At 31.6% G+C, this 17,579-nt stretch overlaps 2 protein-coding genes across 2 annotated transcripts in view; one reads left to right on the forward strand and one right to left on the reverse strand.

Moving 5' to 3' along the window:
- Nucleotides 1-780: 780 nt before the first annotated feature.
- Nucleotides 781-15,037, reverse strand: LOC127700784 (phospholipid scramblase 3-like). Its single transcript, XM_052204440.1, has 7 exons — nucleotides 14,971-15,037; nucleotides 11,204-11,358; nucleotides 10,609-10,692; nucleotides 9,772-9,973; nucleotides 7,472-7,586; nucleotides 4,677-4,773; nucleotides 781-3,728 (listed from the first exon to the last, which is right to left on the reverse strand). Exons 2-7 carry the CDS (start codon nucleotides 11,331-11,333, stop codon nucleotides 3,628-3,630), a joined length of 729 nt encoding a protein of 242 aa, XP_052060400.1. The 5' UTR covers nucleotides 11,334-11,358; nucleotides 14,971-15,037; the 3' UTR covers nucleotides 781-3,627.
- Nucleotides 15,038-15,249: 212 nt separating this feature from the next.
- The window catches only part of LOC127700778 (mitochondrial import receptor subunit TOM70-like), a 29,451-nt gene continuing 27,121 nt past the window's right edge, over nucleotides 15,250-17,579 (forward strand). The window contains exon 1 of the mRNA XM_052204431.1: nucleotides 15,250-15,498. Within this exon, the coding sequence (XP_052060391.1) occupies nucleotides 15,259-15,498 (240 nt within the window). The 5' untranslated portion in view covers nucleotides 15,250-15,258. The remainder of the gene's footprint in view (nucleotides 15,499-17,579) is intronic.

Raw genomic sequence — 17,579 nt, forward strand, 5'->3', positions numbered from 1 at the left:
AACCAAAATTTGATTAAAAACAGAAAAAATCAAGACTATTATAGCTGACTATGTGGTATGGGTTTTGCTCATTGTTGAAGGTGACAGTGACCTATAGTTGATAACTTCTATGTCATTTGGTCTCTGGTGGAGAGTTGTCTCTTTGGCAACAACACGAACTAGAGATTGTGCAACAAGAAGTCCAACAAAACCCAGATGTGAACTCATGTGCTCCAAAGGGTTCAGCAGTTCCAACAACATGAACCCCACCAAAACCCAGGTGTTCCAGAAAGTTCAGCAGTTCCTGCAACATTACCCTACCAAAACCCAGGTGTTCCAGAAGGTTAAGCAGTTCCTGCAACATTACCCTACCAAAACCCAGGTGTTCCAGAAGGTTCAGCAGTTCCTGCAACATGAACCCCACCAAAACCCAGGTGTTTCAGAAGGTTCAGCAGTTCCTGCAACATGAACCCCACCAAAACCCAGGTGTTCCAGAAGGTTCAGCAGTTCCTGCAACATGAACCCCACCAAAACCCAGGTGTGAACTCAGGTGCTCAAGAAGGTTTTAACTAGTGACACCTGTTGTGTTACTCATTTTAATCCTGTTGATTAAATATATTTGGTGATGAAGCATCACACAATATCTGATTGTTAATTGTCTTTTGACTAACACTAAGACATCACCAAGTCATTTACCATTGGTACATGTAAGCTTGGCAGATATTTATCAAATATCCATAAACATGAATATAACGCAACCACAAGCTTCACATGGCAAACTAATAAAAGAACAACTAAGACTTTAATTGTACAGATCTTTTACTGTAAAATACAATAACAAAATTAATATATATAATAAAAAGAAGTAAAACTTTAATGCCATATAAAAAATGTATATCACAGAATATAAGGATTAGTATAAAATCTGTTAATATGATATTGCTAAACCAAGCAAAAAAAAATATAGCAAAAAGTTATTCATTACATCATTACATCTTGAATATAAACTAGATAGCACATTTAGGTTATTCTATAAACCTCTTGTTTACAGGGAGTTACATTTAAGTATCCCCTGATAAAGAAATTTAACAGATGAGCCATAATGAACAATGCTTTCTTACAAAATATCACTAGAACATATTATTCATAAAAAAATTACTTCATAAATGAATAATAGATGTGGGATATAGTCAATGAGACAGCAACTGAGCAATACAAATAACCAAATACATTTAAAGGGCAACATAGTCATCAACAATTGACAGGAATATACAATATGTGAAGCTCTAAACTTTAAAAAATAAAAAGTTGTGACTAAATTTTTACAAGTATCAAAGATCTACCATAAACATTAATTTTTAATATCAATAAGGTTGTTGTGCTCCACCAATAGCTGTTTTGTTCTAACTTGGTGCCTTGACCATGGGCTATAGTACAGGTACAGGTGCTGTTGACAACTATTTTTATTAACTATACAGATAGCAATTTATAGAAACAATCTTATTTAACTTTAAAGCCACACAAACCTGCATTCACCAGTTAATAGGAAAATGGGATGGGTGAAGGGGCTCTATTTTAATTTTTCCAGGAACTACTTAAAGCTCCTCAGGATTAATTCAAATAAAAGGAGACTCAATTCTTTTTTATTCAAGAACAATTCTCTGAATATCTACTAAAAACAAAAAGTTTACTGTTGATTTCTTAGTTGTGAGGTATGGAGAATTCAGATAACAGGAGAATTCTATCTACAAAGAACTTAAATATTTTTTAGACAAAATTGGCACATTGATTGAATATTTTGGACAGGAGGGGATGAAAATCTACAAATTAACTTTGAATAGCAATGTTTTAAAAATTTACGTTCCAAATCAGTTACTGATTGATACAGACATACAGTATTTGAACAACTCAATGAAACCATGTACATATGTTTATTGATAGCTCGATGAAAGACAACATTTAAATGCATCTTTTAAAATTGGACAATAACAGTTGACAAAAATAAAAGTTTATAGAACAGATTTCCATATGGAGATCCTTTATAAACATTTGTGATGATTGCACAATATAATTGAACGCCTTAATGATCTTAATTACAGAGGTCGGTTGAAAACAAAACTTAACGACAAAAGAGATGATTTCAGTTTCCCAATTGTGAACTTTCCATTTCTATGTAGCAACATTCCAGCAGCGCCTGCATATGGAGTATATATCTCTCAGTTGATTCGTTATTCCAGGGCTTGTATTTCCTATCAAGATTTCCTTGATAGAGGGTTGCTACTCACAAAGAAGATTTTAAACCATGAGTTCCAAGTGGTGAAGTTGAAATCATCCCTTCATAAATTTTACGGCCGCCATCATGAGTTGGTTGACAGTTATTGAATATCTGTTTCACCGATGACAACAGATATGTTCCAATTGTCGTAACTACAATCCTGGCCACATTTCCCTCCGAATGTGACCTACTGAATTAGACTTATCACCAGGTTTGTGCTTACATGAGCAACACGACGGGTGCCACATGTGGAGCAGGATCTGCTTACCCTTCAGAAGCACATGAGATCACCCCCAGTATTGGGTAGGGTTCGTGTTCCTCAGTCTTTAGTTTTCTATGTTGTGTTTTGTGTACTGTTGTTTGTCTGTTTTTCTTTTTCTTTTTTAGCAATGACATTGTCATTTGTTTTTGACTTGTGAGTTTGAATGTCCCTTTGGTATCTTTCACCTCTCTTTTAATTACTGAATTTAACCAAATGTTTTCACCTTTATAATTTGGAAATGTTATAAATCTGAGCAGTAACACAAAGTTAGTTATGAATTAAATGCTTCTTTTATGTAGTTTTATTGGGTTAATATATATTAATTGACTGAAGCATATTTGGTATGAAGCTGAAAATGTGTACATGGTCAATCTATAATTTATAAACTACACGGGAAAAAAATAATCAAATTGAATTAGTATTATTCCATTTTTTTGCTTAAACCAAGGAATTTTCTGTTAAATAAAGCACTTTGTTCATTTTATTTTATATATAGATATCACTAAGCATTGTTTATAAGGTTGTCATAGAGTGCATTTGCAGTCATGAATGTTGTTTTTTATTTGGACATTAAACATTATTTATAATCACCACTTATTGTTGTCTTATCTAGGAATTGTAATTACCAATGTGTAAAATGTTGATCCAGATAAAGTTGTATAGACCTTTAATAACTGCCCTCAAAGTTGTATTCATTAACAATTATTAATCCTCTAAAATCTATATTTGAATGTAGGCTATTTCTACTTGATATTCTTTATAGAAACAATCTGTCCAGATGAAATGTTTCAGGTGGATTTTTCTACATTCAAACATTTTAATCAAGAGACTCAGATCCAACCAGTCTTACTTTTCTACAAAAGAGTGACTGTTTAATATTTCACAGTGACTAATCTTATATGGAAAAGTCAGCACATTGAATCGGTCAGATGTCAGAACAATGTAACATCATCATATGTTAAAAGAATTTTACAAAAATTATTAAGTTTACAAAATGTTTCTGTTTTAAAAATAAATTATTGCATATAATGAACCAGCTGTTTGACAACCAAATGAATCTTTAATGTCAGATCTTGGCTCTTTTCTATAAATGCTGAGTAACTTTATATGATCAGCAACAAGTTCTTTGTTGTCTCTCAAAGAAATTATAGTCTATCAGGAAACTACTGCCTAAAATTATAATCTTATCCTGTACGTGCAGATCTTTGAGAACTGAAAATATAAAATTATTATTCCAATGAAATAATTACAATTCAAAAGATTATATTATTAATCATTAAGTCATGTAAAAAAGTTTAAACCTTATTTCCATGTCAGCTGGATAACACCTTGTACTAAAAATCCTAGATTATAATATCTGTAAAAATCAAAGTGCTTCTGAATGGTAAAGATTACATTCATTTGTAGTGGAACCTAAAAACTAAGCATTTGAAGGCAATCCTGAGTTGGAGATCTCTTCCTGTGTCCATAAATGTCACCTTACCATGACATATTATTCTGATTGCCAGCCGACCAGTCTTTTTTTCTCACTCATAAATACTGTGTGCTTAGCTGAGAAGCAGCAAATAACAATTTTCAGGTCTGGTTTGACCTGGCAGGGGTTCAAATCCATGGACAGTATTGCACTGGATTCAAGCACGAGACCACTGAGCAGTTCATGTATAGGATGTACAGAATGTTGTGTTTAATGCACTTTGATTTTGTTTATTTTATCTCAAAAGAATTGATAAAGTCTGGAAAACTATCAAGCCAGCCACATAAGTGTTTTGCTTGCATCAATGCAACCTTTATGCCAATAAAAAAACAATACCAAATAGAAATTCAATTTCAAATGCTAATATAACATTGAGGAAAAAAAAACAGTGAGTAAGGAGATGATGTGGTATTAGATTAATATAGACCCTTAAAGGACACCATATATGGTGAACTATATGAGAAATCAATCTCATGAAATAACCATTTTGTAGTTACATTGCTGTCTCATGTAAGTATCCCCCACATCGCATTCTAATTAAAAAAAACATCATAGGAACAGTAATTAATAGTGGATTTAGTTATCCATATACTTTAACAGGTTAATTGTGAAATAACTTTTCACATAAGTAACCATGGGAAATTCCCTTACTACCTTTCCCATTCTATAGAATTACTAATACATACATTTAATTGTGTATTCATTTTCAGTACCACAGAAATCTTTACAGTTTCCTGAACAGTTCTTTGTAATCTCTGCTACTGGTTCACCTCTCTCTGTTATCTATCAACAATAATCTTAACTAAATGTAAATTCACAAATTTCTGGATGCATTTATTACGGCTATTTTTGAACAACGGACAAAAATATGATTAAATTTTTTACAATTTAAAAAAAATATGCATATAAATAAGGCTTTCACAATTTAAATGTTAGTTTTTATTTTTGCCTAACCTACCACATCGCAATTTTCACAATTATAAAAATCATTACTAAAATTTCTAAGCTATAGTATATATAATTTGTAATTCTAATATAAATAACAAACAGCAAATAAAATTGTTAATTTTTTACCAATTAACCATCTGGTGTAGTTTAATAAAACATTGAGTTCAACAAAGTCTTACAGGTCAAAAGTAAAATATATCATCTTGTTAACTCCAAAGCAGATTGTTTAACATCAAAGAAATCGATCTCTTTCCTTGTTGCTGTTATGAACTAATAAATGTGAAATTATCATGATCTGCTCAACCTTCCAGATCTCATCTGAGTTCACCTTCAGTTCTTTGAAAAGTTTTTGCTTTAGTTTTGTATGTAGAATATTTTGAATATCTCAGAGTCTGGTTTATGTTTGTCCTTGAAGCACTTCGTTAATCAGTTATTAGAGTAAAGGAATTTACATGTACTCATGGTTTATACATTGGGTAATGTCCGAGGCTTAGATAAAACACATTTACCAATCAGACATTGTTTTTTGCTTAATAACCGGTTGTGAGTCACACATAAACAGGACTACATGCAATATAAAGTAGAAGAACAGTAACTGCTTACCCTTCCAGAGCACCTGAGTTCACAAGTAACCATAAGGAACTCACTTATTACCTTTCACATTTTTTGTTAAACCAGACACTGAGTATCAAAAAATCTGTAGGTTTTCACCATTTGTTTTGCATAAAAAGCTGTATGTATGTATATGTACATATTATATTATTATATTTTGAGTTATTAAGAGGCATCAGGGGAGATTAGTATTGTATTCTAAACTTATTTACCCTCTTTAAATAAAGAAATTATTATATATTATATTATTATTATTATTATCCCTGGTTTTTGGTGGAGTTAATGTTGCTCATTCTTTAGTTTTCGGTGTAGCGTTTTGTGGACTGTTGCTGGTCTTATCAACTTTTCTCAAATGACCAAGGTGTTGTCGGTTTTTTTTTTTGACTACAGGTTTTTTATTCCCCCTTTATGTCTCTTTACATTTTTTTTCTTCATATTTTGTGAACTTTTTAAACCTACAATTAGCAATAAATTGAATTCTCCAAAATATTTAACTAAACCTTTTCAATAATATACCATTACAACACAATACCAATGATATCCATGTATATACATGTAATAGGCTATTGGCAATTGTCATTTTCTCCAGATTTTATATTGCTTATATAGATTCTACCACTACATCAAGTGTGATACAATATTTCTACACTGGTGAGAGTTAAATTTTCGAATTTAAAAGCGAGGCTTGCTGAGCTTTTTAAATATTTTAAATGTAACTGTTGAGAGTGGAGAAATATTGGCTTTTTCATGAAGAACTGAGATCAAGCACACACATTGATTATTAAAAAAATTATCAACAGGTAGGTAAAAGTATAAATCAGGTAAAAATTATAGAAAACAAATTATCCCTCTTCAATATAAAACTCTTCAATGTTTACCACTTTATCTGCAAGGTCACTTTAGATTATAGATTTAATAAAAAAAAATTCTTGTAATAGTAATAACAACTCAACAATAGATATTGAGTTATTACATAGTGATATTATTATCTTCTGATTACCAGTTAAATACTATTAAATTATTAAAAGGCAAATGTCACTCTTAGGACTTACAGGAAAGCTCTTAGGACTTACAGGAAAGCTCTAAAAATTGGTGTATGGAAATATTCTGTAAGTAAATAATTTTTCCATAAGCAGAAAAGATATACATCTTTCAAATAAAAGTGTAACAGGCTAATTTGTTTTCTCTAAATAGTTAACGCCAGGCAATATCTTTTTGTAAATATATATAAAAATAACTTAAAAAAAAAAAAAAATTAGTATAATATCAACATTTTAAATTTTTTTTAATTGTATGGTTACAAAAGAACAAAGGATTGGCTATTTTTCCATAATCACAATCAGGGTTACTTGTCTTTTGTTCTTCACTCCCAAGTTATCCTTCTATATAAAGGAAACCCCAAACTATGAAAATGTTGCAATAGCAAACTTTAATGACTGATAAAACAAAAACAATATGTATCCTACGAATATTAATGCATATCAAATTGTCATTATCCCAGGGATGAGACTATGATATAAAATACCTGTGTGGATATATATGAACATTGACAGCAAGTTACCTGTATTCATATATTAGGACATTGGCAGCATGTTACCTGTTTTCATATATTAGGACATTGGCAGCATGTTACCTGTATTCATATATTTGGACATTGGCAGCATGTTACCTGTATTCATATATTAGGACATTGGCAGCATGTTACCTGTATTCATATATTAGGACATTGGCAGCATGTTACCTGTATTCATATATTAGGACATTGGCAGCATGTTACCTGTTTTCATATATTAGGACATTGGCAGCATGTTACCTGTATTCATATATTAGGACATTGGCAGCATGTTACCTGTATTCATATATTAGGACATTGGCAGCATGTTACCTGTATTCATATACTGGGATATTGGCATCAACTTACCTGTATGGATACACTAGCACACAGTTTGCATAAAAAACAGCTGAAACTAATCCTGAATAAGATTCTGTCATCATCACTAGTTATATAATACCCTGGACAGCAACAAAAACTTCGACTGAAAATAAATAAAGTACATGTAGTTATATAATACCCTGGACAGCAACAAAAACTTCGACTGAAAATAAATAAAGTACATGTAGTTATATAATACCCTGGACAGCAACAAAAACTTCGACTGAAAATAAATATGGTACATGTAGTTATATAATATCCTGGACAGCAACAAAAACTTTGAATGAAAATAAATATAGTACATATAATCTTTTTTTCTGGAATAGCCCTTAGATAGGTTCTGTCCTTATCATTGATCTGAATTTCGTCCCCTTATCATATTGCAGATTCAAAAGGGATTGCACCACTTATTCAACCAGACTTGGAAAATATGTTAATAAAATATTGATTTGACAGTGCCATCAAGTTTGTTATATGTTGAAAATTAGTAAATGTATATACTTAGAAAGATCACATCATAATGAACCTGAGTACTAAGTTTTAATTTGATGGTCGAAACCCTAATTTGGCATATATTGTTAAAAGTTCACATCACAATGAATTTGTATTTTCAAGTTGATGTAACCCAAACTTCATGGTCAACTACCTTAAACCAAACTTTTTCTGAAATTGTTTAACAATTCACAGCCGTATAATACTGTTACTCATCCCTTATTTTATTGATTTTGTATTTACATTGTATCATAGATCAAATTTATTTGTTCATTGTAAGTTCACTTGTGTTAATATGTCTTTTGATTGAGTTAAGCCATTTCAATTGATATTTTATAGTGTGTCTTTCTATGTTGTGATGTTACACTATTGTTTCAGAAAAAGGGTGAAGGTTTGGTACCATTAAAACGTTTAAACCCGCTGCAATTGTTTGCACCTGTCCTAAGTCAGGAATCTGATGTTCAGTAGTTGTCGTTTGTTGATGTGGTTCATAAGTGTTTCTCGTTTTTTATATACATTAGACCGTTGGTTTTCCCGTTTGAATGGTTTTACACTAGTAATTTTTTGGGGCCCTTTATAGCTTGCTGTGCGGTGTGAGCCAAGGCTCCCCGTTGAAGACCGTACTTTGACCTATAATGGTTTACTTTTATAAATTGTGACTTGGATGGAGAGTTGTCTCATTGGCACTCATACCACATCTTTTATATCTATTTAACCTGATACAGGACAGAAGGATGCAAAAAGCAGAAAACAATATGACCCTTCTATTATAGGCGGGCAAAAATATCCAAATTTACTAAAATATAATAATGTGATAATTGTGAGTCTTAAGTTAATTTCTCAAAAATTATGTTTTCTTACATATATATAACTAACAAACTCGAGATTTTCCAGAAGTTATAAAGCTATTTATAGACATGGGAGTTTCCAAGTACCAGATAGTAACAATACACCTTATCGTTATTTGGAATTCTGTCCCGGTTGACCCGAGAATCTGTCCCGCTTGAACTATTGACGTCATATAACAATCACTTTTCCATTGTGGCGTCAGATATTTTGTATTATGATGTCAAAATTTTATGGGAACCTTTGTGATGTCCAGTAATGGCGGACAAATAGCGATAAGGTGTATTCACTGAGAGCTTTTACTTGATATGAAATTTTTTGTGAATAATTACAAGACATATGAATTTCAGGATACATGAGACTTAAAAGTTTCTAAAAATTTGAAAAAAAATAAACTGAATCATACATGGAAAGAGATTTGTGTACAAAAAAAAAGACAGAATGCCAAAATACAAACATTTTCTTTCATTGTATCCTTCAAAAACTTTTACATTTTATTTGAAACTTACTCTTCACTTATTGTTGCTATATGTGTCCCTGGAGGACTTTCTATATTTAATTCCTGAACTTACTCTTCACTTATTGTTGCTATATGTGTCCCTGGAGGACTTTCTATATTTAATTCCTGAACTTACTCTTCACTTATTGTTGCTATATGTGTTCCTGGAGGACTTTCTATATTTAATTCCTGAACTTACTCTTCACTTATTGTTGCTATATGTGTTCCTGGAGGACTTTCTATATTTAATTCCTGAACTTACTCTTCACTTATTGTTGCTATATGTGTTCCTGGAGGACTTTCTATATTTAATTCCTGAACTTACTCTTCACTTATTGTTGCTATATGTGTTCCTGGAGGACTTTCTATATTTAATTCCTGAACTTACTCTTCACTTATTGTTGCTATATGTGTTCCTGGAGGACTTTCTATATTTAATTCCTGAACTTACTCTTCACTTATTGTTGCTATATGTGTCCCTGGAGGACTTTCTATATTTAATTCCTGTATACAACAACACCACCACCAACAAATACCACATGGACATCGTAGAGGGCGCTGAAGTCGAAGTACTTCCTGTTGATCTGCATTACTTAGTTTCATTACAAAGCCTCTATTTGCACCAAGACACTGTCTTGCATAGCATTCTGAAACTATCAATACATTTACCGTTAATCATGTTGTTAGGGACTACAATCCATTTTCTGGTGATGGTTTGTTTTTTTGGACTATAGAATACAAGACTCTGAGTACTTTGTTAATTTTTATTTAACATCGTGAAAAGATTCTTAGAGCGAATGAGATAGTCCTAAAATGAGTTTTTCTCTTTGTTGAAGGCTGTACAGTGACCTGTAATTGTAACATCAATGTCATTTGAACTACACATATGTTGGATAATTGTCTCATAGGCAATCGTAACACATCTCCAATTATTTTTATATTTTAAATTCAGAAATTATGTGTGCATTTATTATTGAAATTTTTGAAGAATGGATAAAAATGTGAGATTAATTATTGAGATTTCAGGAAAAATCTGCATACTACTATGTATCAGATATCAGAATCTAAGTTCTTATAATTGTGATTCTCACCCAGTTGCATAAAATTCACATTAATACAAATCTTGAAATAATTTCTGAATTCACAGTACTAAATGTTTGATAACTAAGTTTGATGGATTGATTGTTGGTAAAGAGCTTAAAATTCAGCTACAAATATTTCAGGAAAAAATATTAAAGATCACTGCAAGTTGAAATGTGCTATTTCGACAGATTGATTCCATAATTACCTTCTTGTGCATATAAAAAATGGTCTTCTTCCTTTGTTCCATCATAAAGACTGTATCTGGCTGGTCTCTGCCAACAACAGAATACTGAAAATAGATATAACTTCATTGATTGACACATCAAATCTAATCATTCAATAAATCAGGGTCAAATCTAAAGACCTTATCAAACACCAATTGAGGGATATTCACAACATTATCTGTGAATTAGACATCTTCCCAAATATTATAATGGACTAACTCTAAATCAGCCCAAGGATAAAAGTGACCATTGCCATTTTTTATACCTTTATGTAAGAATTTTCACAATAATCTTCATACTAAAACTAACAAACAAGAGGACTTTTTCATTCATATTGTTATTTTCCTTTTCCTTGGTTGTGATGTTATCTCCTTATTGAGCGCACACAATAGTTTTTTTCCTTTATCTTTTTAAAATATATGAACTGACATAAATATACATTTTCAATTAATGAATTAACATTTAACACAGAAGATATGGTCATGCTGAGCTATAAAGGTTCAGTAACTTTGTGATGTGGGTTGTTTTGACACAAGATTTGGGCTTATTTTCATACCTGTAACAATTTTTCCTTACCTTCTGTTGAATCAAGATGCTGATGTATTTTGATCTCTGTAATATTCTGTAGCTCCTTTAGTCCAGGAGGTAGTTCTGTAATTGGAGGAAGTTGTTTTTCATCCCTTGGCTGTGTGGTTACAGCAGTCATATTCTTTTTGTATCATTGACTACAACTGAAATAAAAAGTATCACATTTCAATACAATCTGTCTAAACCAGTCTCTGCATAAACTGGAATCCTATGTTAAAGAACTTTTATACCAGAAAATAAGGTGAAGGACCAATATTGGAAGCAATTATGTTTATTAAATCTACTGTACTTGATATCTAAGATAGGCATATCATGATATCACTAAAGGCAAATGGTTAGTTCCTTAGTCTACTAACTTTATCATGTTTATAGTTAAATTATATACAAATTTGCACTACTTTTTCCAATGTAAGCTATGACTCAATAAATGAATGATTACGTATCCTCTTTTTCAAATTAAGGGATACCACCCAGTCTTTTATACAGAATTTAAAATTAAATTCGTTAAAATTTACCAAAACCAGTGTTTGTAAAAATTTCCAGGACTAATGGAAATATGTATGGTCATACAAAATGGTATACATTCAACTGGCACATATGGAACAAATAACATTTTCATTGTCCATGAAATTATAATTTTATGAATAGTAAAGACAACTGATAAAGACAGACAATTAAACACTCTATATATTAAAGTAATGTAGTCAGGAGAAATTCAATAAAGAAGAAAATTTGACTTATTTAATACGTATACATGCATTCATCAAGTAAAAAAAATCTGAAGGTCTAAGGGTATAACTCTGCCTCCAAAATAATTTAACGACACCTATATACATGTACAAGTAAATAAAAAAAAACAAGTGTAAGTATAATCCCTAACTTTATAATAAATATAAATAATTAATGGATGTTTTAATAGATTCCTTACATTTACAGGTAGGTGTAGTTTCCATAAACAAACTTACAGTTTAATGTATATTTTTTACTTGTTTATATATATTGATTATCGATGATTGAAAATTATAATCAATTATTCACTGTTAATTGAAAATTTTAAATAATCAATTGAATTTAGATTTATATGATAAATTGATAATCCGAACATCACTTCAAATGGTTATGTTGACTATACAGTATGAGTTTTACTCATTGTTGATGGTCATGTAACCTCCATTTCACTTGGACTCTGGTTGATGGTTGTCTCAATGGCAAATATACCACATCTTCTTATTTTCATATGGTATGAAATCATTTGTAGAACTGACCTTTATTGTCAAACACCCATGGCCATTTTTCGCTACTGTTAGTATTAAATGATACAATAAATTTTTAATATCATTTGTCAAATCTTATTTCTTACAATGTAGCTACCGATCACTTCAAACACGAGTTAAATGTTATGTCTGACATACACTTTGTCTCTATTTGTCAGCCATAACAGGACATTACAGACGTTCTCAGATATTTTGTCATCACAAGAAAAAATTCTGACACCACAGACATTTAACAGAAGAAAGGTGTGACATCAATAGGGGGTCAGACTTATAATCTGAAACCAAGCATAAAAAAATTAGCGAGTGCAAAGATTTTATTTTAATTACATTGCATTCATCTACAATAACAATGAATAAAGTCTTTACAAATGTACATGTATTTGCATGTATGTAAACAGACATTCTCAGCATAGACATTAACATGGTCATGATGGTTAACAGAAATGGAATCTTACAATATTTGTTCAAACAGTATAGGATTTAGTTGGGATCCCATTACAACGCATCCCTCTTTAAAACTTTTGAACAATCTGGTGTAAGAGATAATTAGACCTGGTAAAATGTGTCCGGGCGGACACATATTAGTAGTATAAAAAATCCATGGTTACAGAATTTACTAGTATTTTTAGTCGGATGTCAGTAATTTATGTCCCCAGACTTATTTTCCTAGGAATTCATGTCCATGTCATTAATATTCCTAGGTAAAAACGTGCATGTCCATTAATTTACTTGGAAAAATTGTAAGGAAAGAAATCATTTACATGTAAACAATGGCATTTGCAATTGTAATGCTTAAATATTGTATAACAGTTACAAGTGCTTCAATCTTTTAATAAAATTTATGTCCCCAGACAAATTTCCCTAGGAATTCATGCCCATGTCATTAATATTCCTAGGTAAAAACATCCATGTCCATTATTTTTCTAGGAAAAATTGTAAGGAAAGAAATAATTTATATGTAAACAATGGAATTTGAAATTGCTATGTTTTAATATTGTATGGTTTGTTTTTATAATTTAAAAACCAGAAATTACACAGCTGAGATTTATCCCCAGACAAATTTTCCTAGAAATTCATGTCTATGTCATTAATATTCCTAGGTAAAAACTTCCATGTCATTCATTATTATGAAAATAAGTGCCAGACATATTTTACTAGCTATGGACAGTTTTTCCTATGAAATTTTAGCCTGGGACTAAGAAAATTATGGTCATGGACTTGATTACCTAGGAAAAGAAGTCCAGGGACAAATTTACTATCGGAACGAATTTACTGTTACACTGGCATTTCTACAGTATACAATGGTATACAAGTAATATGATAATAATGAGACAACTATCAACCACAGTTAAAATGAAGTGGTAGTAAGCAGTTACAGGTTTATATGAAGACTAGATCCAACCTGTAAAGCTTCATGGAGGGTGACTTTTGCTGGTCCATCAGAATGTCTGACTAACAGACTATCAGACCATGGTACTTCTGGACTGTTTCAGATCATAGATGAGTTTCCAATTTCGATTTATGATTATGAACTTCCCTGGTTGACCAATGTCATTCAGGGAAAAAACATGTCATAGGACATTGTGACATGAAAGCATTTGCCTGATGATGTCCAATTTTTCCAGGAAAAAGCACCGGTTTGAAAATCATGTGTAGCTATGCTCCTTGGAGAAGACGTTACTAACTTGTAAAACTTGTGTCTGATCCATTTGTCATTTTGTATTTTTGAACAATAAAATATGTTTAAACTAGCTATGCTCCTTGTCAGTAGTTCAAGTGTCGCAGATTTCCAAATAGCAATAAGATCCATTCAACTAGAATTTAAATGTTAATCGTCTTACAGGGTACCCTGAGTATCCTGTCATTTAGTAAACAACTTATAAAAAGGGTGAACTAGTAAAACCAGTGTTAACTGTATAAGTATGTATGTATGGTCACATCATAGGTTTTCGTACTATGCATGCTTTTTACACTTGTATGCAAATTTGTCCGCCATTACTTAAAATCACAGCTAGTTAACATAAAATTTGACATCACAATTTAAAAAAATTGACGTCATAATTAAAAAGTGATTGTTGCTTGATGTCCGAAAGGTTATTCGGAGACAGATCTTAGGTCATTTGGAGACAAAATTCAGCTAAATACCAAAAATGTAAATATTTATGGAAATCGTGACATCACAATGAATTCTTAGTAACTTGATAACCCATGGCATGAGACGAGGATATATATATTAGGGATCTCCTGTACTTGGCGATCGCAATACTGGTATACCAGTATTGTACAACAAACAAACAAAAAAAGACAAACCGACAAACAACAGTACACAAAACACATCATAGAAAACCAAAGACTGAGCAACATAAACCCCACAGGCATAGGCACAAAAAAGGGGCTATTTTAAATGTTATGCTGTCGACGAACTGCAAAAATTGTGAAGGGAACAATAACATTGTAGATGTACATATTAAGATAAATTACATTATTCATGTATCGTAACCAATGTGGTTTTCTGTTGTTTACATGTTCACGGGAAATTAATTTTTAAAGAGAATGTGCTAAAAACTTTCCTTGTAAGTTCCGACCTTTTAATTTCATTATTCTATCCGACAAAACATACCTCATTTATTGAATAAAACATTCATTTTAATAGAAAATAATATATGAAAATAGTTACGACATATAATCAAAGAGAAAAACTACCACATCATTGAATAAATATGCTAGGAATATATACAATTTATTCGTGGTGTCACGTGGTCCATCAAAATGGCTGCCTCCAGTGGAAGTGTGGGATCGTCTCCTTCATCAGAAGGCTGGTCTAAATGGCAGATAGGATTGGCTGTTGGGGTTCCAGTAGTAGTTGTCGGTAGCTATTTACTGTACAAAAGAAGAAAAAATAAAAAATCTGGTAAAGAACAATCGCCAAATGGAGCCAAAAAGAAATCAAGCACCGGTGAAGATAAGCCGGTTCAAGATAAATTGGAATCACAAAATGATTTAGAAAAGGTACTTTGTTTAACTAAAGGTTTATTCAAATTATGACACTTGCATGTAACATGTTATATAAAGTGATTGTCATCACCCCTACTTTCATTTTCAACCTCGTATAACACATAAAAGTTTTGGGGGTAACATCATTAGTCCAGATAATCATGCCGTCTACTGTGGGTATTTTTCGATTTTGACTTTTTATACGTCCATTTACGGGACGTATTATGGTATACTGTTGTCCATCTGTCTGTCCCTCCGTCTGTCAGTCCATCGTCAACATGTCAGACATTAACTCAAAAACGCTTTAACCAATTTGCATAAAACTTTGGTGAATTGTTTATATCTATTGACGTGAGCTCCCTTTCGTTTTTTATAAATTTTATATTTTATGTTTTCCGAGTTATGGGGTTTTATTCATTAACATGATTGAAAAAAGGAGAAATTTCCAGTTTTCGGACAATAACTCAAGAATGCTTTCACCAACTTGCAAGAAATTGTGGTGAATTGTTTATATCTATTGACATGAGCTCCCTTTCGATTTTTATATGTATTTTAGATTTTACTTTTCCGAGTTACAGGGTTTTATTCATAAAAAAAGGGGGGATTTTCCAGTTTTCCGACAAAAAATCAAAAATGCTTTCAGCAGTTTTGTGAAACTTTGGTGAATTGTTTATATCTATTGATGTAAGCTCCCTTTAGAATTTTATAAATTTTACATTTTACATTTCTGAGATCATGGTTATGGGGTTTTATTCATTAAAAAAGGGGGGATTTTCCAGTTTTGGACAATAACTCAAAAATGATGTCAGAAATTCTCATGAAACTTTGGTGAATTGTTTATATCTATTGATGTAAGCTCCCTTTACATTTTCATAAATTTCTAACATGACATTGTGAATTAATTGAACTTTAATTGTTTAAAGTCTGACAACAGATTTACTAAGTATTGCGCAACAGCACAGTGTATTGCACAACAGCAAGAAATCTTTAATTGAATATAAATTCAATTCATATACCCAATTTCAAGTTCTTTGACTACATTTATTCAGAAACCTATAATATGTCAAATATTTAATACAATCCAAATTCAAACCTGTATCAAGCTTGAATATTGTGTCCATTTTTGTCCCAACTGTTCAGGGTTGGACCTCTGCGGGCGTATCCAGCTGCGCTTAGCGAAGCAGTTTTTATGCCCTCGCCGTAGCGGTGGGGGCATTAAGTTTTACCCTTGTCCGTCTACGTACGTCCATAAATTGGTTTCCGTTCTCTAACTTGAGTTTTCCTCAACCAAATGTTATGAAACTTATACACAATGCTTATTACCACAAAACACAGATCAAGTTTGAATTTTGGTGGCGTCACTTGAACTGTTCTAGAGTTATGCCTCTTTAAAAATGGAAAAATTGCAAAATTTTTATTTTCTAAATATCAAGTAATCTTTAAAATTGGAGTTATCTTCCTTTGTCCATGATTATAGTTGAATCAAATACAATCAATGCTTTAAACAATGCAATGTTTAATTTTGACTTCCACTGATAAAACACAGATCAAGTTGAATTTGGGTAGTGTCACTTTAACCATTATTGAGTTATGCCCCTTTATAAATTGAAAGATTGCAAAATTTGTAGTTTCCATTCTGTAACTTAAGTTTGCCCCAACCAAACATTATGAAACCTATACACAATATTCATTACCACAAAACTAAGATCAAGTACAAATTTTTTGTTTCTGTTTTCTAACTTTAGTTTGCCTCAACCAAATGTTATTACACAATGCTTATTACTACCTAATACAGATTATGTACGAAATTTGGTAGCGACACTTTTACCATTCTTGAGTTATGTCCCTTTATAAACATAAAAATTGCTGAATTTTTCATTTCCGTTCTCTAACTTTAGTTTTTCTCAACCGAATGTTATAAAACTTATACACAACCGTTCTAGAGTTATGCATGTTTACAAATAGAAAAATTGCTGAATTTTTAGTTTCTGTTCTCTACTTAAGTTAGCCTCAACCAAATGTTATGAGACTTACACACAATGCTTATTACCACAAAACTCGGATCAAGTTCAAATTTGGGTAGCGTCACTTTTACC

This window comes from Mytilus californianus, unplaced genomic scaffold (assembly GCF_021869535.1).
Source record: "Mytilus californianus isolate M0D057914Y unplaced genomic scaffold, xbMytCali1.0.p SCAF_5, whole genome shotgun sequence".
Taxonomy (NCBI): domain Eukaryota; kingdom Metazoa; phylum Mollusca; class Bivalvia; order Mytilida; family Mytilidae; genus Mytilus; species Mytilus californianus.

Excerpts from the sequence above, each read along its gene's own strand:
- LOC127700784 (XM_052204440.1), bottom strand. The coding sequence starts at position 11,333 with ATGACTGCTGTAACCACACAGCCAAGGGATGAAAAACAACTTCCTCCA. Across the intron at positions 9,974-10,608 it reads TTTTTTATATGCACAAGAAG|TTTCAGAATGCTATGCAAGA; the intron begins GTAATTATGGAA and ends ATGTATTGATAG. Across the intron at positions 3,729-4,676 it reads AAATGAATACACAATTAAAT|TTCTCAAAGATCTGCACGTA; the intron begins GTATGTATTAGT and ends TTATATTTTCAG.